Source organism: Ptychodera flava, chromosome 15 (genome assembly GCF_041260155.1).
Source record: "Ptychodera flava strain L36383 chromosome 15, AS_Pfla_20210202, whole genome shotgun sequence".
NCBI classification, from domain to species: Eukaryota; Metazoa; Hemichordata; class Enteropneusta; family Ptychoderidae; genus Ptychodera; species Ptychodera flava.
This window is the reverse complement of record NC_091942.1, coordinates 25,420,274-25,442,642: the sequence shown is the minus strand read 5'-3', so window position 1 is coordinate 25,442,642 and position 22,369 is coordinate 25,420,274. Positions and strand designations below refer to the sequence as shown.

Sequence of the window (22,369 nt, the reverse complement as noted above, 5' to 3'; positions counted from 1 at the left end):
CGTACCTCTGATATTGCTGGGTACCATATATTCTCAACAAAGAACAAAAGTCACTTGCAAGTTGAATTGGAATAACCTGTGATTGAATCTGAATCTTAAATAATTTGAACTGCACGTATCACATGTGGAAGATCCGTGGTGGATAGAGGGACTGTGGTTCAAAGTAGGACGCAAGTCGACCAATATATGCCATGTTCTGAACATGCTGAAGGTGCACCGTATGATAGGTAAATTTATCTGCAGCACGACAGCTCACAAGTTTGTGTAGGTATGCCGGAAAGTACATGGTCATTCCACATAAACCGTTCTTTCGCTTTCTACAAAATGACAGTCAGCTGAATACTGTAAACCATGGAGGTACTACCTCCATGTGTAAACAAACCATGGGCCTAAAGTGTGCATGCATTTTGTGGGCTATTGCCAGTATTGGACTTCAGCGGCACAAGGAGCTCGGGGGAGGGTTTCTACATTCAAAAGGGCGAGCATCGCCCCGAAAGGAATGTGAGTGTACTGGGAATGTGGGCGTTGAATCAATGGCCGCTAAAATTTTCAAAACTGATATTCTGATCTTCTGTATTTATGTGGCAGACTCCGGCAGTCAATTCCCCCACCCCATAGGGGCATAGTTGGAGATTTGAAATTAGTCTTATGAAATTTGTCAAATGCCCTACCCCCTGGGGCAAGACAATTTGAAAAATCCCCACCTAAAACAAGTAAATCCCCCCACATTTCTCGCACCCAAATGGGTGGGGCATTCTTCTGTACTTGTCTGTGAAAGTGACTAGGGGATCAACATAAGGCAATTGCCCCACCCCTCAGGCATAGTTTCATGGCAAACACGGTCTTATCCTCCACATTTGTCCCGTATCACCAGAGGTGTGGTACCTCGTGGATTACATTGACTGCTGCATTATACTCAATTTGTTGAGAAACTATTTCTTGTTCTCAAACAAAAATACAATTTTCTCTTGTGAAAACCTTTGTTTTATATTATGTTAAAAACTATGTATGGTAAGTTATGACTTCAAGATGACCCTGTTTGAAAGATAGCATGCTGCTGATATATAAACTGAAAGAAATTGAAAAGCATCAAGCTATAAATCTATATTTCTTTTTGATACCTTGAGGGTAGGTCCCATAGAATAATGATTCAATGGCCAGAAAAGAAGTGTTGAGACTTTACCGTAGAATTCTTCAGACTGCACGTACCTGGGAATCTGCCTCTGGCGTGAAAAGTGACTCTGATTCAGAGAGAAAGTACATCAAAGATGAAGCCAGAACGCTCTTCAAGAGAAATAAAGAGGTTGGTACAGCATCTGTTGATATTTCGATTTGGTTTTGTTGAACGTTGTTGAAGAAGCATATAACATTGACATCATTAAATGAGCTTGCCAGTAATCCAAAAAAACAAAGGTACAATATCCTTAAAAGGCAATGATTCTTGTGAAAAATCAATAGCTGATTCTGTTGTTGACAGCTGCAGCATGTTTTTAACTGATCACTGGCTCGGAACATTCAAACACTGCTGACTGGTTCTGAAAACATGAGGTATATATGTCATTATATCAAATGTATGATGTGAAACAACCTATATGACTTTAGGGTGGACCATTTGATATTGTGTAGTTGTTGAATATTGAAATTAAATCTGCATTGCAAAAATTTTGGGAAAAATACATACAGCTTTTTGAAAGCAAAATGTTATATGGAGGTGAAGCTTCCCAAATGTGGAAATTTTTTAAAAAAAGTATGCGAAAATCTGAAAAGGTTTGGAATATAAAAAAAATTGGATTTCATCATTCCGACTAGCCCTACTGAAATTTAATGGCCCATACCTTGTACAAAATTAATCAACTGCTTACAAATTGATATGCACAGCTTAGGCCTCTGTAGGTATTATGATGTTTTGCAACACCTGTTCTCCACACATCATGTAGCTCTCACTTTTGGAAACCAAATTTGTCATTTTGGATGAAAAACAATTTTACAATCATCACTTTCTGCATTACTAAGTTTAACTGCCATCCAGTATAAAAGTTCACTTTGAAAGCCTTTTCAAGACTATCTTTTCTTCATTCTTTATGTTTGTCAGGTGACAGATCCAGAAGAAATTCAGCTTTGTATTAAGGAAGCAAATGTGAGACTTGAACTCGGTAAAGTTAATTTTTTTTTTCAAAATGGGGAAAAAAAATCTCTTCTTGATATCAGAAAAACAGTGAAATATTCAGTATTACCAGTATCAAGTCAGCTATTACCGATTCTTTCACCCATATATATGCCATATATTTAGTCCATTAAAACAAGTGGATACTGCTCAAAAATGTATCTGTATAATCACAAATGAAAACGTATAGGCAAAACCACTGATCATGTGACAATTAACATTATATCAATGTATGTACTCACTTGTTGAAGTGGTTCGGCCATTTAAACTTCACCATTTGTTCCAGCCCTTATATGCTTCTCCCCAGCACCTAGCTTGTTGAAACTTCATTTACAAGGAATGACAGACTGTATTTAAGAATTTTATTGTAGAATATCTTGCCATACGTAATTTGATGAAACTCTTAAAAAAAATTATCAAGTCAGCTTTGTTACTGTCAAATTATAGGCTACAATATTTATATCTGTTTATTTATGGAGAATCAGGCGCTTCACCGAGTTTATTTTTGAGAAGTAATTTTATCTTCTTTTTTTACAGCTTTACACTACAAAATTCCATATCCTAGACCGGTAAGTAGTTTGTTGTAATTCCTGCAATCTAGAAACTGAAAAATTCTGATTTCTCTTTTAAGTCAGTTTACAACTCAAAGAATTTGCATATTCATAAGCTGTACAATGATTTTAGCAGTGTTTCAAAGACTCAATACTTTGTTGTGAATTGCATTTAACAACAGAGGTGAGTGAGGGCACTCTTGTGTTTGTTCAGTGTCCAACTAAGCCAGTGTGATAGTTCCAGCAATGTGCAGGGTCTCCGAAGACTGTAGCTTATTGGTTTGCTGAATATCACTGTTATTATCAAATCCTATCTAAGGGATTGAAAAGTTTACATACAGTTAATAGAATGGGGCTTGAAGACAGATATTAAAACTTGTTTGGGCTCATTTTAAAGCTCTTGGAGTTAGAAAAATTCTCACCATCTTATTTTACTGTTCCCCATTGAGTTAAGGGGTGGTTGTCATTTTTAATTTCAAATATCCGTAATATTAGGTAATTTGTTTCTCTAGTACCAAACTTTGTACAGTGACCCCTTATTTTCATTCTTGATATGGTAAAGGAATGGTTAAATAATTAATTGAGGAAAGTTTGAGCAAAAGTCTCAAGTCTTTCACTTCTGAGGTGCAAACCAATTCAACAAAGCCAAGTTTTACTGAAAACTTGAAGAGCAAGTGCAATAGACTTTATAATGAATGTAATACTGGCTGTTCTTCCCAATACACAGGTAAACATACCCTACATGGGGCTTCCTCCTTCACACGGCAGAGGCAAGAAATTTCAAGACAGACTTAGAAAACAAGCAAAACCTGTCTATCTCCACTCTCATGATGAGAATGAATGAAGATACAGTTACCACAATGTCATCATCCTCACTACCTCCTTTTGTTTTCTGAAAACATCCAACTTGCCTGCACACCTTCAGAATTGGTGCTACCTTTTTGTATTAATTAGTTTGATCCATGTTTGGTGAAAGGGAGGGGGGTTGGAGTGTGTGTGAGGGGAGTAAAAAAGTATGAGCATGACAGCTATGCTTTCATCAGTGTGACATCTGTTGATGTAGGAGGTGGTCTTTGTTCTTGCTTTTGTTGCACTGTGAAAAGTTAAGTAATTGTACTATAGATAGCATATAGGAAAGAACATTTAGTGAAATTCACAATTTGTGTACCAATGATCTGTGTGCAATTTTGTAATTTATTCATGAAATATAAACGTTTCCAATTCAAGAGTGATTTCAATTGAACCAATAAACTCTTTATATTTGAATGTTTTTTAATATTGCTCAAGGTAGTCATGCTACGTCTAACAATATCAGCTACAACTATATATCCCATCTTGTTGATAACAGAGTTTTTATATGCCGCAACATACCTCCCTTATTCATCATTGCTTGTGTGTTCTTAAAGGACCATCAGATATGACTTTCAATGATTTTTTCACCATTTTTTGTCAAAAGCAGTTTGTACTTATAAAAGCATGTGTAGATATTCAGTGTTGAGCATGTCAACTTGGCCTAGTGCCTGTACATATGTATGTAAACAAATGCAGAACATTTTACATATTTAGACGCTCTGTTTGCAAACTAATTAGGTGTTTCAACATGCTTCTGGGAGTAGAACAAGACATTGCACATGACGTACAAAAAAACTGGTGAAAAAATCAAAAGTGACAGACAATATGTAAACAATTCAACTTAATGTCTTGTTCATGGTTTATATCATACAATCAGACAATAAAAGAGCTGATAGTTGAATCCTAAAACAACTACTTATATGTCTGTCATGTCAGTAGTTGAAATGTTGAAATGAACTGAATGAAGTTTATTCTGGTGTCACTCGAAAGGATGCATCCCTGCACACCCCAGCACTGAGTCCCGTCCCCGTTGAATGCAGATATATAGCGCCCTCCCACGGCAGTGTCTTTATGGCGCCAATCATTAAGCTCTCACTGAGATGAACCGTGGTGGTTGAAACTCGAGTTAATACATTATAAAAACCAGAACGAACTCAAACTTAGTGCGTTGGGATTAATCTCCAAATTCGGTGGTGATATCGTTGAAAAACTGCCTATTTCATGCGCTATCACATCAAACTGGCATCTATCTGGGTCTGGGAAACCGTATGATGTAACCTTTGACCCAAACAGTTAACTTACTGGAAGCCATGCTTACCTGGCAGGTGCGCCGTGTACTACCGGCAAAAGCTCACCTATGTGTTAAAGTTTAACTTGCTCCGAGAACAGGATGATACACGCCCGACAAGACAATGCATAGAAGCTCGCGGGACGACTGGACAGTACACGGAGGTCGAAATTTGTGGACTGTTCGGGTCGAAGTACAAGATCATAAACAACAGCAGCACAGACTACAGTCCCTCCGACGGCCCGTGGTGACAACACCCATCTGGGCTGACAACTGGCTGCAATAATATTGTAGCCCACATGCAATATTGGGTTGCGTTTACGTGCAGTCTGGTCCATACATCTGGCAGAGCCCGGGGTTTTGAACTGCATCCGGTAAACACACGTAGTGAAACTAACTCATGGTCTGACTTCCGCACGTTGTGACCGCAGGCTGCGATCGAGTGACTGTACCATGACCATGTCGACATCGGGATGTGACTACGATGTCGTCGTGATCGGGGGCGGGCTTTCTGGGTTGTCAGCCGCCGACAAACTGAAGAAGATCGACCCTGACTGTGAGGTATTGGTGTTGGAAGCCAAAGGTATTTGCATGCCCTGTTTATTAATATTTATTGAAAAACACAAATTGCTTTGTTATTTACTGAAAGTGAAGTCGGGGGTTCGAGAAACAAAATATCGTCACTTAAAATGCATTTGACAAGACAAGTTACCTCTTATCAGCTACATGGAAATCGAGTTTTCCTTACAATACGCACTTTACTTATTGACAAACAGTAACTTCCATTAAAATGCCCCATGGTAAACAAACTTCAAATTTGACTTGGCAACTTTCAGAACATTCTCTCTAAATTCCAGGGTGGTAGCTGGTCTTTGTGGGATGTGTTGGGGTGGGTGTATAGGTTTGACCTATACACCTGTTGTTTAATGCATCTCACAATTTAGTATTCCTAAAAAAAGCTTGGTCAAATTTCCTGATTGTCCAGGATAGGAAATGTTGATATTGAATCATTTGTGACTTATGCCAGTAAGAGATTCTCTAAATGCTTGAATCCTTTTAGAGTTATAACGAAAAGCAAGACATATTTTTCTTTCGAATTTTAATGAATTTGAGGCAATGAACTTCTATAATTACCAGCCACAAGTTTGCAAGATGAACGTATGATTCTAGAGTTAAGAGAATATATTTAGCAGTTGGGATCCAAAAATGATGTGTAAAAGTTTCATTTTTAGGAGAATTTTTTTGTATAAAGAGGAGATATTTCCTCATTTTACCTAGTTCTAAGAGTATTTAGCACCTAAAAGCTTTCATTAACAAAGGACAATACTGTAAACATTTTGAGAGCCTTGTCAGCTGCCAGGAAACATCCAGTGCTGTTTTCTTCATTACAACATTTTGCTAGTTGCTCAAGAAATTTAAGGTCAAAGTCAAACAAAGAATGCTCAACAGCTCAATTACATTCCTTGAAATGTTGAAATTCTCCTGAAATAAAACACTGGGTGTTTGAAGAGATTCGTAAACAACTCTTTCTGCGCAAATGGAGGGTACTTCTTTATACAAGCATATCACAATGAAAATTACCTCCAAGCTATCTGTTGTTGCTGTTGTAGCATCAGAAATGAGTTTTTGTATGAAATTAAAAAAAAAACTTTTTCAAAGATGTTGATTATTGACATGTTATATGAGCTTTATTATACATTTGTCTTTTGTCGCAACCCTCAGTCTAATGTTTGAGTAAAAATCTTGAATAGTCATACACATCTTACTTCATCAGCTGTGATGCCAAAAATTGTACTCTGCAGTCAGATTTCAAAATAGCATCATGGTAAACAAATAACACTTGTATTAATAATTGTCAGTGTCACAAAGTTTCAAAAGAATCATTGGAAATTACAATTCTAACTATGACAGAAACAGTCTATAATCTGTTTGGAGGCTAGATGGTCTTCGGGGGTTTGCAGTGCCCAAAAATTATACTGCGTTGACAATGTCATACACGTTTACCTATGATTTTATGATGGAAATCATCAACTAATTATGACTGTGACAGGTTTTTTGTTAAGGTTGGTACCTCAGTGGTAAATTTGACAGAGGTTCTTATAGTCAAATGTTACCTGAGTCCTTTTGAGTACATCAAAGCAGCTATATGATGAAAGCACAACAGAAATAGCACCATGGTTCCCAGAACATGTTTACCTAATATGTTCAAAAAAATCACCAAACTGTCAAGATGTCCAACAAAGAGCTTCAACACAAAACATAAAAATTTGGTCTACTGTTTTGCTCTCCTTTTAGGTAAAGACAAGGCTAGGACGCTTACTTCCAATCAACAGCATTTTTCTCAAATTTTTTTAGTAAACCTTTTTGTTTTCTTGTTTCAATGTGCTCTAGAAAGAGTTGGTGGACGAACATTGACAGTAGAACTGCAAGGTGCCAGAGGCAAAGACAAATGGGATCTTGGAGGGCAGTGGGTCGGCAGGTAACAATGATAATACTATTACAGTCATAATTTTATTACCATCATTTCTAGTACAGTCAGTAGGTGATTTGATCATAACACGGTCATGGAGGGATCGTGGTCATAAATAGTGTCTTTGTGTTTTTGAGAAAAGCATATCCTGGTTTGAACACCAGGATTCACATTTAAGTACAAGCTGTACTGGATTTCAGTTCATTTATTGAACTAGGAGCAATATATTGTCATACATGTAGATAGCACTGCATCATATAGAGCCTGTGTAAACAGCGTCATTGTGTTTGCATAAGGGTGATACAAACCAGCATATTTTACCATTTTCACGCGGCTATTTTTACCAGGGTATCCTTTTATGAATCAGTGCAGTCATAATACACATATTGACCAGGGCTTCCAGACCTCAGCAAAAATTATCGGCTTTGAAGAAACGATTTCGATACAGAGTGAATTTGAGAAGTAAAACTTCTAAACTGCACGTTTTTAAATTTTACGCAATGTTGGATTCCCCGTTGTCAAAAATTAAAGGTTCTGAAAACATTAAATTTTTGACAAGGTTTGACACCTGATATTGGTTGGGCAAAATCTTTCAAAAATGTGTATGTTGTTGGAAGAAAACTTGATCACAGATTAGCATCACAAAGTACCGGTACATGTAGCAATCTCCTACCACTTTCACATCCTTTGTTCAAGAAATATCTTTCATCATCAGCATATGAAGAGTATCAGACATGAGCAAAATACAGTCGTAGAGTGTATGGAAGGAAGCAGACAATAGTTTGACAAAAATGCTTTATTAAAGCCATTTCAAAATGATAAATTATGTTATTTTAATTCTGGAGTGAAAAATTATTGTGTTTTAGAGAATGACAAGACAATGAAACAGTTTGCAGGGAATTGCTATTGCATTTATTCTAAAAAAATCGAATGGCAAATCTTTTGCAGTTCAACAAACTTTCTGCACTTTGTCATAGTAAAGGTCAAAGACCATTTCATATGCCAGCAATACTTTGCTCTCCCATCAAGTTACATCACAAAAGCTTTGAATGAAAAAATATAAAACAATCAAAGCACATGTAAAACATTTTTCCTGCATGTCATAATTTACTATTTGTAAGGCAAAATATTTGACAAATAATTAAGAAAAAGCTGTAAATGTGAATTACTCACTATTGGATTGACATTTAGTGCAACATTTTATCAAGTTTTATGAATTTTTCTGATTTTTTTTATACAATTTTGGGCAAATGGACATCAAATATCATTGGCTACAGTTTGTTATCAAAATTTTGGCATAAATCAAAAAAAAAATTTGACTGTGTATATTCTCTAAAGGCAACATAATCTGACTTTGGTGCTCAAAGTTAAAAATACATACATGCAGGCTGAGTTAACATGTGTGAACATTGGGAATGTTTCAGGTGCATTATTTGGTAGAAAAAAAACAAACTATATGCGACAAATAGAACAAAAATTCTAAAGAATGCATTGAATATCAATTAAATTATGTCACATTTTCACAAGATTTATGTTTCATCAAGTTTTTTCTGAAGGAAATGATACCCATCTTTTTTTTCTGTCTCAAGAGGGCAGCCTCACATACTCAATCTGCTGGAAGAGTTGGGTATAGAGACTTACAAGCAGTACACAGATGGGATCAAGTTTATGCAGATCGGTGACAGTAAGATCAGAAATTACAGATCAAACATTCCTTCACTCTCTCTCTTTGCGTTGATAGATTTACAGCTGTTCATCAACAGGGTGAGTGACAGTTTTGAATCTAAAAATTGTTCGTTTGTGTACTTATGGATGAAACAATGTTTAGTTTGACTTCAAAAGGTACGTCACTCAAAGAGGAATCAGTAATAATGTCCTGGCAAAACACTTGCGTGATCGGTGTATGATGTGGTTAAATTCTATGAGTTGATGAGTACCATTGGATGGTATTTTATCTATGGGGTAAGCTGACTTTGAAAGTACATGATGTGTGCATTTTAGCATTATATTGTCTGTACTGACAGTGGCAACATGACATTTTCCATGCGCAGTATGATTGTGAGGACAGCAGTTTGTGTGGACATGGTTTGAGAGGACAGCAGTTTGTGTGCACATGGTTTGTGAGGACAGCAGTTTGTGAGCACTTGGTTTGAGAGGACAGCAGTTGGTGTGTATAGTCAAGTGTTTAAATAGTGCTTGATGGATACATTTTCATCTTCTGATATGATTCCATGCAACTGAACTGAAAGTACATCAACTTGGTTCCAGTTTTCATCATCAATAATAATAACGTATACCCTTGAAATTCAAAACTAGCATGAACTGTTATTGTGGTGTGAATTTTAAATAGAACATAATGCAGTCAGATAGGAATCACACAGAGAATGGACACACATAAATGTTGTATACTTTATTGCCACAATTCATATGGTTCTGCAATCTGGAAAAATGACGAAAATTTTCTTTTTTTCTAAAGGTTGAAAAGATGATGAAACAAGTGCCGTTGGAAAATCCAGCCAAGGCAGAGAAAGCATTGGAATGGGATAGCATGACAGTGGAAACTTTCAAAAGAAAACATTTGTCAACAAAGGGTAAGAAAGAGGATTTATTTTTGTAATGTTTACCAACAAATTGAAAAAATTACCCCCCCTCCCCCTCCCCCAGGTATAGATACAGGCATGTATCTGTTCACCCTGTTTAGGGATAGATTGTTGCATCATTTCACAGTTCACAGGATTTTCAACAAGGGAAATTTCGATGTGTAGTCCACCTCTATATTTTTCCAGCAATCTACCAAAATTTTAATAACCATACAAACGAACACATCTTAACAACAAAATTAATATGCAAATTATACATTTGTTACGTACAGTGGTTACCATTGGTAAATTGATCACACTTCTGTTTTTCAAATTCAGCTGTGGAGAACACTAGGTCACCAGGGGTCAGGGGTCAGGGTTCAAAGGATTAAACAATCATCAATTATAGAAACTTTTATGCAGTTAGGAAAATTTAATCCTATAAGATTTGTATGGATTCTATCTTAAGGCTCAGTTTACATGGAGTACATTTCATCATAGAATTCCAACTAATTATTTGAACATCTTTGTTATACAAAGTAACTTGGCAAGCATCTCCATTTTATGTGTAAATGATGAGAAAATTGATTAATAATCTTGTAATTTTCTCCTTTCCATCGTACATGTAAATCTCTCTCCTCTCTAGATTTCTTTCATAATTAATCACATAAAGTCTTTGGTCTTTTAGAACTATTTCACATTGTGTCATAGAGTTTACACCACTGTGTTCTGAGAGATGATTATACGTTTGTGTGACTTTTTGTTCAGTCATGTCAAGCTTGTAAGGTAGTCTCCCACCCACAATGTTGCTCAAACCAAGACAAGAAATTTTTGGCCAATGGTAAAAAGGGATACCTTCAAAGACTGATTTAACGCAGTGTCACACTGCATATTCATTTTCTAGATGCCATGGAAGCTGTTAATGCTGCGGTCCGGATCATCTTCGGAATGGAATGCACGGAGATGTCGTTACTGTACTTCCTACACTACGGCAGAGCTAGCGGAGGTATGAACAACATGATTGAAGCCAGTGAGGGAGCCAGCCAAGAATTCAAAATCAAGGTAGTTGAATTGATCTTCTCATAAGTTTAAGAAATGGGTTTTGTCCAGGGTTCCCAGGTTCTAATCATACTAATGTACATACATTGGAATTTCCAGTCACATGAATATTTTTTTGGCAAAAGCAAAAATGTAGTAATTTAGAACAAATTTTGCGCTGCCAGTTTTTTACAGCATGGTCCTGAGATTTGGTCACCATGTGGATCACGAGAATGCATATTTTTAAACTTATTTTTTTCATTTCTATCAAAGAATTGCTGTCTATTTCTGCAAGCTGCAATTTTGATCACCACTTTTCATTCGGCTTCAACAATAAGTCTTAAATTCAGCAATTTTTTGTATGATCCAGTACATAAGATTATGTATTTATCCAAGAAAGTAAGTTACCCTGGTTTCACTAAATTCTGACTTCGGTTTTAGGGTGGAGCTCAGCAAGTATCAGAGAAGTTAGCTGACAGAATTGGACGAGACAGTGTCTGGTTGGGTGAGCCTGTGACACACATCAACCAGGAGGACCCAAACCAAGTCACAGTGATTACAGAGAGCGGGAAAACTGTTTCAGCCAAGAGAGTTATCATGAGTGCACCACCTCACTTAGCAGGTCAGAGGTCATGTTAGTTTGTTGTGCTTTGTTGTCTCTGTTGTTCAAAGGTCACAGTATTGAAATAATTTTTAGGCCGAGTCTATTGACACCCCGGGTGTCAATAGCCATATAGAGCTTCTCCTGGCTATTGACATCCGGGTGTCAATAGCCAACCGGCCCTCTATTTGGCTATTGCCACCCCTCCCGTTTTTTCGCCAGTCGGCCTTCAAATTCAACCAAACTTAGCTTAGTTATTCTAAACAGCATATAATCTCAATAGAAATCCAAAAAAATTCCTTCTAAATAGCTTCTTTCGTCGTCATTTTGCGTCCCACAGTGCTACTGCAGGCGGCCTATACCAATGGGTGTCAATAGCCAACTGGCCCTCTATTTGGCTATTGACACCCCTCCCGTTTTTTCGCCAGTCGGCCTTCAAATTCGACCAAACTAAGCTTAGTTATTCTAAACAACGTATACTCTCAATAGAAATCCAAAAAAATTCCTTCGAAAAAAGCTTCTTTCGTCGTCATTTAGTTCACTTTCAACTTTAGAGATGAAGTCAAGAAAGGACCGACAAGTGACCAAAAACTCATCGACAAATTAAAATGAAAAACGATTTTTCGAACTTTCGCCATTCGAACTTTCGCCATTCAAACACTACTTTCTACTTTCTACTATCTTTGTAAATATATACAGTTTCGAAATAAAAGAACAGTTTCAAAACAAAATACAGCGACAAAGAGATCTGAAGCTACGACAACTAAAAGTATAAAGAAAGAAACCGACAAGTGACCCAAAAGTCATTGACAAGTTAAAATTTGTTTTTTGGTTTCCGGCATATGTGACACCTTGCTTCAAGATATATATGATTTCAAGTTGTCGGCCAATATTTCGTACAGTATATTCGTTCTGTTCAGTCGATTATATTGTGCTAATATTCACCAAAATAGTAGAAAATGACATTTTAAAACCAAAACATTGAAAAAGAATGGTTTTAATTCAACTTGTCGGCAACTTGTCGGTCCTTAACAGCAAGGCCAATAGAGCTGCTTCAATACGCGATTTCCTTGTCGGCCAATCGTTCTCTTTCTTCAATGCCGTTGTCACTTGAGTAAATATTCACCAAAATAGTAGAAAATGACATTTTAAAACCAAAACATCGAAAAAGAATGGTTTTAATTCAACTTGTCGGTCACTTGTCGGTCCTTGTCGGTCTATTGTCGGTCCTTGTTGGTCCTTGTCGGTGCTTGTCGGTGTTTAGTATGTCTGCATGTTGACCACATGTGGTTCAAAGGTTCCGCAACTGGGGTCAAATGTTGTTCGACAAGCTTCGCCCGCGGATAAAAATTATTGACCCCGAGCTGTCGATATGATTCTACAACATTACAAAGTTACTTTACCCCATTAAAGCTGTACCCACGACAGCAAAAAAGTGGGCATCAACTTGTCTGAAACAAGAAATGAACAACGTAGCTTAGCTCGGTTCTGAAGGTATTCGAGTAGGGTCGCGGGTCGAGGGGTGTCAATAGCCATATAGGTCAGCTTCTGGCTATTGACACCCGGGTGTCAATAGACACTCCGTAATTTTTAATAGTATTGTAAAATTTACAAACCATGATCAAGCTTCTCGGGGGAAATTTTCTAACTCCTTGAGAGATTGATATAAGATTTGAGAATTGGCCAGATAGTTTCAAATTTAACATCCCTGTCAAGTATGTTACAATGTTCCATTCACAGGTAAAATTGACTTCAAGCCGCCACTTCCATTGGAAAAGCAGTCACTAATACAGAGACAACCTGTGGGTCATCTCCTCAAGTTTCTAGCCACATACAGCAATGTAAGTATGGGTCTACATTACGTTGCAAGGGGTAAGGACTCATTTGAACTGAAATAAAGAGATGGATTTAGTTCAAGTCTGTCTACTTTAATTGTCACATTAGGCTGGGAAATACATCATAACTGAATGTATTACATGAAAGTGAAGTGTGAAGAAATTGTAAATTTCTCAATGTTGTAATTTTATAGTTTACTGCAACATGATTTCATTAGGTAAAAAAGGAGAACTTTTATTCACTGCATAGATTTTTTGATCTGTTCACCCTCCATTGCCTATAAACTTGTCCACAGTCACAAATGATTACAGAGTGTTTGGGCCAAACCATTGTGGTGAAAGGGTTAAAATTGTGGTAGTATTATATATTATAGCCCAAACATGGGACTATGTGCCCGAGGGTAGGTGACCATTTGCCCGACGTAAGGAGGGCAAATGGTCTCCTGCCCCGAGGGTACATAGTCCCGTGTTTGGGCTATAATGTTTTTATTACATGCCTCTCTTACTCTGTTTGCACCAAAAATATTTACGTTTATTGGCAAATTATAGTCAAATGCTTTATTTTCATTTTAGACGAAAAACGGTAAAAAATAGAACGATTTTCATCATAGAATGGCGCATTGATATATTTAAACTACTGTTATGCGGTTTATCAATATTTTTATGCGAAATTTTCCAAAAACCGGATTTTCTGTGCAAAACATGAAATTTCAGGACTTTTACATCCAAAAGTTTTCAAGTTGAAAATAGTTCCGGTTTACTTTCAGTCCAGTGATGACTATGCGGCCCGCGACGTCATCGGCGAGTTACCATTGAATCCTATGGAGCGCGCGACGTTCGATATACGAGGCATGTAATAAATATACTTTTTGATGATTGAGTCTTTTCCATTGTTTGACCACTTGTCCTCATCAACATTTAAGTTTTTCATCCAAAGCAGTACACATGTTAGAAATTTATGGGTTTTTTGTATTTTCATGAATTTTATACAGACATTTTGGCGGGAAAACGGACAATCAGGAGAGGTGGTGTGTAGCTATGGCGACCCAGTGCTTATAAAAGACAGTGGTCCTCTGTGTTTGGTCTATGATGCTACTAGTGGCTATGGCAACCCTGCCTTGGTTGGATTTCTCAACAAGTCAAGACAGTGGAGTAAAGTGTCTGTAAGTCCACCAGATTTCGAAATTTTGCTCGCTTGCGCCCATAGTTTCAACAACTCTTGGTGTGTTGGTTTTTCTTCAAAAAACTAAGTCAGAACCTGATTTTTGAAATGTAGTGTTTTAATTTTGCACCATTGTCATAAAATCTCTAGAGGGATGAGTGCTTCTTCACAAAACTGAGCCGTTACCGTGCCTCTTTCACATTGCAAGAGCTCTTGTTTTACCGCATACAGCCTTCTGCACAAGACTTTCACAACCACTTGGTACTGTATTTGAACGTGTAAATTCACTACTATAAACTGCAAAAATTCAAAGCTAAATGCAAGGGAAAAAGGATCACTAAACCATCCACTCTCTAACCTGACCAACCCATTTCCTGGTATTGAGGTCCTCTAACCATTGAAAACACTCTGATTGGGCCAAACCACTGTGGTGAAAAGGATAATAAGTCTATGGGTATGCAGAACACATTAGCCCAAAGGGATAGGAGATGTTCTTCATCAGTTTTATGCACTAATCTGCCAGGTCTACTAGCCTGTCACTCAATATGAATTTTCAAGTTTATCCCAATGGGTTTATTCGTATGCTTCTTATTTTCAGCCGGAAGAAAGAAAACAAGCAGTTTTGGATCACCTGAGTCAATTCTTTGGCGAGATGGCTGGAAAACCCATTGAGTATGCAGACAAGGTAAAGAGAGGAACTAACTTTATCCCAACAATCTACATCTGTTCAATAGAGCAAACCTGACACTTGCAGTGCAATAATCTACGCTGAGTCAGTGTTGAAAGTTGTTTGCAACGCGGAAATCAAAAAGGCTGTAAGTTTCTGAGGTACAATATTGAAGTGAACGCTCAACTTTGTGAAAATGTGACATGACAAGTCCCAAAGACGTTTGCAGCATCTCAAAAGTGGTATACATGAATTACTAACATATTCAGGTGTAGAATGTTGTGATCCGGGTTTCAGCTGTACGTGGCATGTCATGAAAGTGTGAGACGTTGAGTATCAACAACCAATGCGTAATACATATAATACTGCATGACAATTTGGCTTTGTTGTCACATCATTTTTAAGTGAAGCTTTTTGCCAGTCTCTTTTCCAATATTCCTGCAATTCAAATTTGTACTTTCATTGATTTTGTTGGTTGGTTGATTTGAATGACATGTATATGCATACTTTATTCTTGTTGATGCATGATTTAATAAATTTATCATGCATACTATTTGTTGTTTCATTTCTCCAATAAGGACTGGGGACAGGAGCCATACAACGGTGGATGTCCAGTAAACGTGATGATGCCCGGGGCCATCACGTACTTCCATGAAGCACTCAGAAAACCATTTGACAGGTTAGTGATATGACTTCAGCTGTGGGAAGGCTTTCTTGCAGCAAACTTACGTAACTTACATCTTTGAAAAAGTTCACTCCCCAGAGGGTGTTAGCTAGACTGAAAGGCGCAGTTGTGTACTGGTATCACTCTGCCAACCATGGCTTAACGTGCAGTTTAGTTTTCAGCATTAAAAAATGTATTACTGCCTACAAAAGACAGCAGCAGGCTTTCCAAACAGAGAAAATTAGGTTTAGTTTGATTGAAATGATTGTCATGTTGCATGATAACAACCGTGTGGGGGCAGTCTTACTATCTGAGTATACTGTCAATTAACTCAAGGTCATAATGTGATTGGTTCTAACAAGATCTTTGTTTGGCAACAGATGTGCTGTGCAACACTGTGCCTTCAGTTGTTGTAAAGGTCAAAGTTTGCAGGGTACCCAATGCACAATTGAATCTTTCAGTCTGGGAAGGGGTTTACACATCTAACTTATGTCACATCCCATACATAACATCTCAATCCACACCAACTGTGGCGCCTCCTTCCCATGTATACCTGCAGGTTGCACTGGGCTGGCACGGAAACTGCAACACACAGTGCCGGGTTTATGAGTGGTGCCATACAGGCTGGCCTCCGTGCTGCGGATGAGGTTGTGGCCAATCTAAAGCCAGAGCTAGAAGCTGTTGAAGATGACGTCGATCCCGCACATGTTTCAGGAAAATTATCCATATAGCTTTATCGTCATATCATCTTCATGCCACCATGAAAAATACTTTCACAATTAAACTGTCATGAATAGAGAAAAAGTAAACCTTAAACACATTAATTTCAACAACTGTTAATTGGATACAAAATACAAGTAGTGTGTACAAGCTGAGAAAGACATTTTTGACAGAAATAATAATCATTATAATTATTGGGTATCGGATCAGTTAAGTTTCAGAGATTAAGCAATATATAAGGTTAAAGAATATATACAATCATAGTACATGTAAAAGAGTCCTGTATACTGATGATTGTCGAGTCATGAGTGATGTGAATGGCGCCCTCAATGACAAGCATCAGATTTTTTTCATTCGTGCTAAATTTCCTCCTGGTAGTGCAATTATGTTTTACTGCATCTTAAATGGACAATAGCTGTTGCTTTTGATGACATTTTCTATATATTGTTCTGGAAAAAAGTAAATTTCTTCTCCTCCCTAAAGTGCATCGCAAAACAAGGTACTAGAAAAGGAAAAAAAATACATTGTGTATAATGTACAGTTTTATCATTGACAAATGAATTCTAGTCAAGACTAATATTCAGTGTCAGCCAACAATTACATTATACAGCATACACATACAGGGTGTGTCGATGAGTTAAGTACCAGGCATTACAACATGATTTTAGTTGTGGAACAAGAAACCATATTTCACAAACAGGAAAACCAATGGTGGAAAAGACGTCAAATGCTACAGTAAATTGAGTTTAAGGTAGAATGGGCTTTGAGATCAGATATTTGGACTTAAATTATTACAATTCTCCTCTAATCTACCACTTGTTTGGGCTCATTTTAAAGCTCTTTTGAGTAAGAAACATATTCACTGTCGTACTGTTATTTTCCCCATACAGTTGACACACGGATGGCAGCCATTTTGATTTTCAAATATTGGTAAATGTCAGGTACCACAAAATTTGTATCTCTATTACTAAACTTTGCACGCTGACCCCAGCTTTTTACTCTTGATTTGGTAAGAGAATGATGAAAGTTTCCTTGAAGAGAGTTTGAGCAAAAGTTTAAGTCTTTCAGTTTCAAGGCACGTACTACCTTAACCCTTTCACCCCCAGTTCCCTGTATACAGGTCCGACTTTACCATAGAAAACAATGGATTTGGGACAAACCATGGTGGTGAAAGGGTTAAATTGTTATAAAGTAAAGCATCTCAGGAGAGGATAAAGCTAAATATATCAGAGGGATGTGACGGTGAATAAACATTGTTTTGATCCCTTCTTATAAATCTTGCAAATTCATGATGAAAATCGAAGGACAGATGCACACTTTTGAGTCAAGTGCTAAGGGACCGATAAGAAAATACAGGGTTTTCGTAAAGTGCAATATCATTTTCAAAATATGTTGAGACATGCAATGCAAAGTTTCCAATTCCTGTCTGCCTGAATGTTACACTGGATGCTAAGGCAGTCGGCAAGGACTGGCAACAATTTTTTCTTTCTCAATCAAATATGTTCGTGTACTGTTGTTTATTTTTATTTTGATCATAGAAAGATTTGGTTGTGTGATTGAGACAGTAGCTTTCTTGCATCACTGAATGGTAGAGCAGAAGTTGAGATTATGTAAAGTACATTTTTTTTATCACAGTGTGCAAATGAGTTAAATGAACCAAAATTAGATGTAGACAAGGGTGATTTATCAATATCATTTGTGCCTTATCACTGCAATATATAGGAAGCTAGGAGTTTTTTATTACATTCCAGAAAATGCAATTTATGATGCGAATTATTTAATATATTTAAAATTTCAAGCGTTTTGAGTATTTAATTTAGAATTTTGTATGACTACATTTTCATAAGGTTTAAATTCTGAGTGTGTCATGAAGTTTCATACCATACATGAACTCATTGTCCCTCAACGGCACTTTGCAGTTTTTTTGTTATGTAATGTTTGGGTTTTAGAGTCCTTGGTTAGGTGACAGCTGAAACCTTGGAAATAGAAACTGACTATTGGTGGCGCTGTTGCAAAGGCTGTCCATACCGCTATGCCACAGGTGACATAGCATAACAAGGGCAAATATTAAATATTTCTGTCTGATTTCAAATTGAGATGCTCTCATGTTCAAAAACTTATGTCTATCATGTTTTTTCCCTGATTGGTATATAAATCAAGCTGAAGACATATTCTTTGATTTTGGAAACAAGCTCACCCAAGCTCACCCAGTTATCTCTATCATTTATCTCTCTATCAGTTATCACTTATCTCAATCACCCACTGATGTGCTTCCCATTAATCTTCGTTGTTTTACAAAAATGTGATAAATCACAGCAATTTAGCTAGTTGTAGCAGTCGTATAAGTCCTCTCAGAGTGCTACCATTATTTGGAGTGTGATCTGAAAGTGGTGACATTACTTGATTTTCCCCTTGTATGGGAATCTTCATCAAGGGGCAGGTCAGTTAAATTTGCACAAATATGGGCAACTTAACCTTTGATTGGATGCTCAGTTTCATTTTTTTTCCATTTTACTGTACAAACATTTGTTATTAAAAAGAAATCGTAGAAAGTTGTGCAATTGTCAGTGAACTGGTATAAACCCTTTATTGTTGACATGTTCAAATAGTTATTGACAACAGTGACAAACCCATAATGTTCACTAGGGAATTTTTCCCAATTTTCTCTCAGAAACGAAATAGAGAAATAAGTTAGTGCAATGCATTTACTCATTAAAGTTCAATTTGATTCAAATTTGCAGAATATTGACAAGAGCTATGAAAGTGTTTGTTGAGACTGTGTGGATTTCAAGTCATTAATTTCATTGAAAACATGACATTTCTGTTTATGAAACTCCTAATCACTGACCATCAGCAACCTCGTCTAAGCTTTCAATTTTTGTATAAGAATATTGGTGATCTATGCGCATTGTTTATATTTTCTGAAAATAAAAAAATTAGTAAAAATGCAAGTCTCTGAAGTATTTTACCATACATGCCTGAATGCAATCTGCCATCATGACCTTTGACCCATGCTGGTAACCTTGTAAATTGCATGATATTATGTTTAATCCATTAAGAAATATATATTTATATATATATATATATATATATATATATATATATATATATATATAATATATATATATAATATATATATATATATATATAATATATATAACACATTTTGTTTGTTTTTTATAAATCACTTAAATATCAGCTATCAGCTGTGGATGAAATCAACACAAGAATGCTCTGCTGCTCTGAATATTCTTTGTACAGTTTAGTCCATGTACTATTGTAACACAAAGATTTCACATACATGTACATGACATGCTTACCATAATGGGACCATCCATTGTTTCAGCCAAGTTCACAGAGAACATTCTTTCTGTGTAAAGTCTTTCAACATGCGTTTGTGTTTGTAGAGTTTCCAAATACTCAAAAACGACTGTCGCAAATAAATGCAACAGCACTAATCATGCGCTGAAATCAACAAATATTTTTGATGGAAAATGCTCATTTCTAAGTTTGTGTTTCTTCTGAGCTGAATGCAGTCAAACAGTAGCATGGGAGAAAGCAGAGGTATATAGGATAAAATGAAAATATTTTTATGTTTTACTTTGACAGGATTCACTGGGCAGGTACAGAAACTGCCAACATTGGGGTCGGTTTCCTGGATGGTGCCGTTCAGTCCGGACGGAGAGCTGCTGTGGAAATCATGTCGGACCTTCAACCTAATCTTGTGACCGATGCAGACAGGGAGAGTGTTACATTGAAGGAGTGTGTGATTGGTGAGGAAAGGTCACAATGGTACGGCCCCGCCGTCCACATCATCATCGCCGTTGGATTGGTTGCTGTCGGATACGTAGTATATCGGATGAAATGTGTGATGTAGCCAGGTCAAAGTTTAAAGACTTTCATATGAAAGGTCACAATAATGCAGGAGGTGACTCTCTTTGATACAACTTTAAAAACATTGGAAAATCAAAAGAATCTTAATCATGTGATTCAAGAACTTCAAATAAACAATTTACACAAGTTTTTGCCTATGCACAAATAGTATTGTTTGCTAAAAACTTACGGTAATAAGATATTTTATAGCCACGCCTTCGTTGCAATCTCTCTGATAGAAGTTTTATGCTACTATTTTGTAAGATTTACATCTGTACAATCTTAAAACCTTTTTAGTACTTGGAAATTTTAAAAGAACTGATGATCAGTATTTTCTCGATGCTGAGAGGGAAAGCATACATATCGGGTATATGCTGACATACACCCTTTTGTGATCAGACCATGGTATGTCCCTGTTGTTTTTAATCAGATGGATTGATTTATATGCAAGAAAATAGGGTGAAAGGATTGAAGGGACAAAGCCACTGGTATTTGTGTATTTTGAATATCAAATTCAAAACAATCAAATTATCAAATTATAAACAGAAGTTGATGCGTGACATGACGAGGCCAAATGAAAAATAAAATTGTGTGGTTCTGGTAACATGCCTAAGAAAGTAGAGTCAGTAGGTCTGAAGAATATTTACTTACCTTTCTTTTTGTTGGATAAGACCAAAAAAATATGGTAGAATTTAGAGAATATAAACTCTGGTTCTTTTAGGGTAGGTCAAGTTACTTGGGATAGGCTGTATTAAACGTTACTGTTCCTTACACCAAGGTTCACTGTTGTACCAGCCCAACTGTTAGCACAGCAGAATGTGCATGTTGTAGATGACAGAAATTATGAACTTCTCAAAATTATTGACAACATTGACAACAAATAAGTGTTCAATGATAGCAACTTTTATCTTTTTATGTTGAACTTTCAAACTTGACTACAAAAATGCTGTAAAGGTGGTAAAATGGTGGACAAGATGGCCGCCACGGTGATTATGGAAGTGAAGCAGACATCAAACAAGTGGAATAAATTTTGGATCCATGTGTGTTGTAATATTCACAGTATTTTTCTGAATTATCATTATTTTAGCTTGAGCACTTTGTATTGATATGCGCAAATGCAAGTTGTCATGTCAATATCAGCCCTTTCCATAATGTCTGGTGAAGAGAGATCTAAGAAATTTCTTTGCATCAACTCTAACAAAGTGTTTGAATTTTCTTCTTGTTGTTTCTATCTGGTGGTCAGATCCCCAACAGAACACAAGTGCCATGCCATTTCAATGCAATGTTTGTGTTTTTATTTTTGTTTTGTGGTTTATTGCCCTCCAAACTGTAGTATCATGCATAATAATTGGTTATTTTGGTAAATGCAAATGAATTTGACATTTCAACAATCACGGGAAACAAATCAATACTTATAAACTTGTACCTTTGCCTTCAAAAAAGTATAAAGGCGCATTTTTCAGTATCTTCTCATGTCAATACCAAGTTTGCTGAAGCATTGCCTGTTACGCTGTAGTCTGAGGCACCAGGAAAAGTCTCACCTAAAACCATGGACATTTTGCCAGCACATGTAGGAATTGCATTCACCAGCCACTGCTTTCATATTATTCCTGACTTGCCAGGTGTTTGCATTCAGGACACTATTGCAGCTGGAATAGGTGAACGTGCTCTTGAATCCAGCTATTTCTATATACATGTATATAAAATGATTGTTTTTGATTGTATATGTTTAATACAATTGTACCAAATATAATTTACAGTACGTTTTTTGTAATAATTGTAATCACAGTCCCTCTATCCCCTAGCTATAGAGGGACTGTGTTGTAATGGATTTTAATTTTCTCCATGATTGACTGGTTTGTTATGTAAAAAATTGGCAAAAATAAAAAATATTTTGCATCGTAA

General features: G+C 36.7%; 2 protein-coding genes across 8 annotated transcripts; both read left to right on the top strand.

Moving 5' to 3' along the window:
* The first annotated feature begins 106 nt into the window (after nucleotides 1-106).
* LOC139151662 (LYR motif containing protein 1-like) lies at nucleotides 107-4,482 on the top strand. 5 transcript variants are annotated; one of them, XM_070724601.1, is made up of 5 exons: nucleotides 107-227; nucleotides 1,128-1,303; nucleotides 2,093-2,153; nucleotides 2,702-2,733; nucleotides 3,443-4,482. In XM_070724601.1, the coding sequence occupies exons 2-5, from the start codon at nucleotides 1,154-1,156 to the stop codon at nucleotides 3,557-3,559; spliced, it is 360 nt and encodes a 119-aa protein (XP_070580702.1). In that variant the 5' UTR covers nucleotides 107-227; nucleotides 1,128-1,153; the 3' UTR covers nucleotides 3,560-4,482. The 5 variants fall into 5 exon arrangements, with proteins under 5 accessions (XP_070580702.1, XP_070580703.1, XP_070580701.1 ...); XM_070724602.1 differs by having other exon boundaries at nucleotides 107-268; nucleotides 1,133-1,303; XM_070724600.1 differs by having other exon boundaries at nucleotides 110-227; nucleotides 1,133-1,303.
* Nucleotides 4,483-4,843: 361 nt separating this feature from the next.
* Nucleotides 4,844-22,369, top strand: LOC139151661 (probable flavin-containing monoamine oxidase A). 3 transcript variants are annotated; one of them, XM_070724597.1, is made up of 11 exons: nucleotides 4,844-5,438; nucleotides 7,247-7,334; nucleotides 8,915-9,089; nucleotides 9,802-9,916; nucleotides 10,809-10,966; nucleotides 11,384-11,564; nucleotides 13,284-13,384; nucleotides 14,371-14,541; nucleotides 15,139-15,225; nucleotides 15,786-15,886; nucleotides 20,201-22,369. In XM_070724597.1, exons 1-11 carry the CDS (start codon nucleotides 5,309-5,311, stop codon nucleotides 20,466-20,468), a joined length of 1,575 nt encoding a protein of 524 aa, XP_070580698.1. In that variant the 5' UTR covers nucleotides 4,844-5,308; the 3' UTR covers nucleotides 20,469-22,369. The 3 variants fall into 3 exon arrangements, with proteins under 3 accessions (XP_070580698.1, XP_070580699.1, XP_070580700.1); XM_070724598.1 differs by lacking the exon at nucleotides 20,201-22,369 and adding an exon at nucleotides 16,431-19,537 and having other exon boundaries at nucleotides 4,869-5,438; XM_070724599.1 differs by lacking the exon at nucleotides 7,247-7,334 and having other exon boundaries at nucleotides 4,869-5,438.

Excerpts from the sequence above, each read along its gene's own strand:
- LOC139151662 (XM_070724601.1), top strand. The coding sequence starts at position 1,154 with ATGGCCAGAAAAGAAGTGTTGAGACTTTACCGTAGAATTCTTCAGACT. Across the intron at positions 2,154-2,701 it reads AAATGTGAGACTTGAACTCG|CTTTACACTACAAAATTCCA; the intron begins GTAAAGTTAATT and ends CTTTTTTTACAG. Across the intron at positions 2,734-3,442 it reads AAATTCCATATCCTAGACCG|GTAAACATACCCTACATGGG; the intron begins GTAAGTAGTTTG and ends CCCAATACACAG.
- LOC139151661 (XM_070724597.1), top strand. The coding sequence starts at position 5,309 with ATGACCATGTCGACATCGGGATGTGACTACGATGTCGTCGTGATCGGG. Across the intron at positions 5,439-7,246 it reads ATTGGTGTTGGAAGCCAAAG|AAAGAGTTGGTGGACGAACA; the intron begins GTATTTGCATGC and ends AATGTGCTCTAG. Across the intron at positions 7,335-8,914 it reads GGAGGGCAGTGGGTCGGCAG|AGGGCAGCCTCACATACTCA; the intron begins GTAACAATGATA and ends TTCTGTCTCAAG.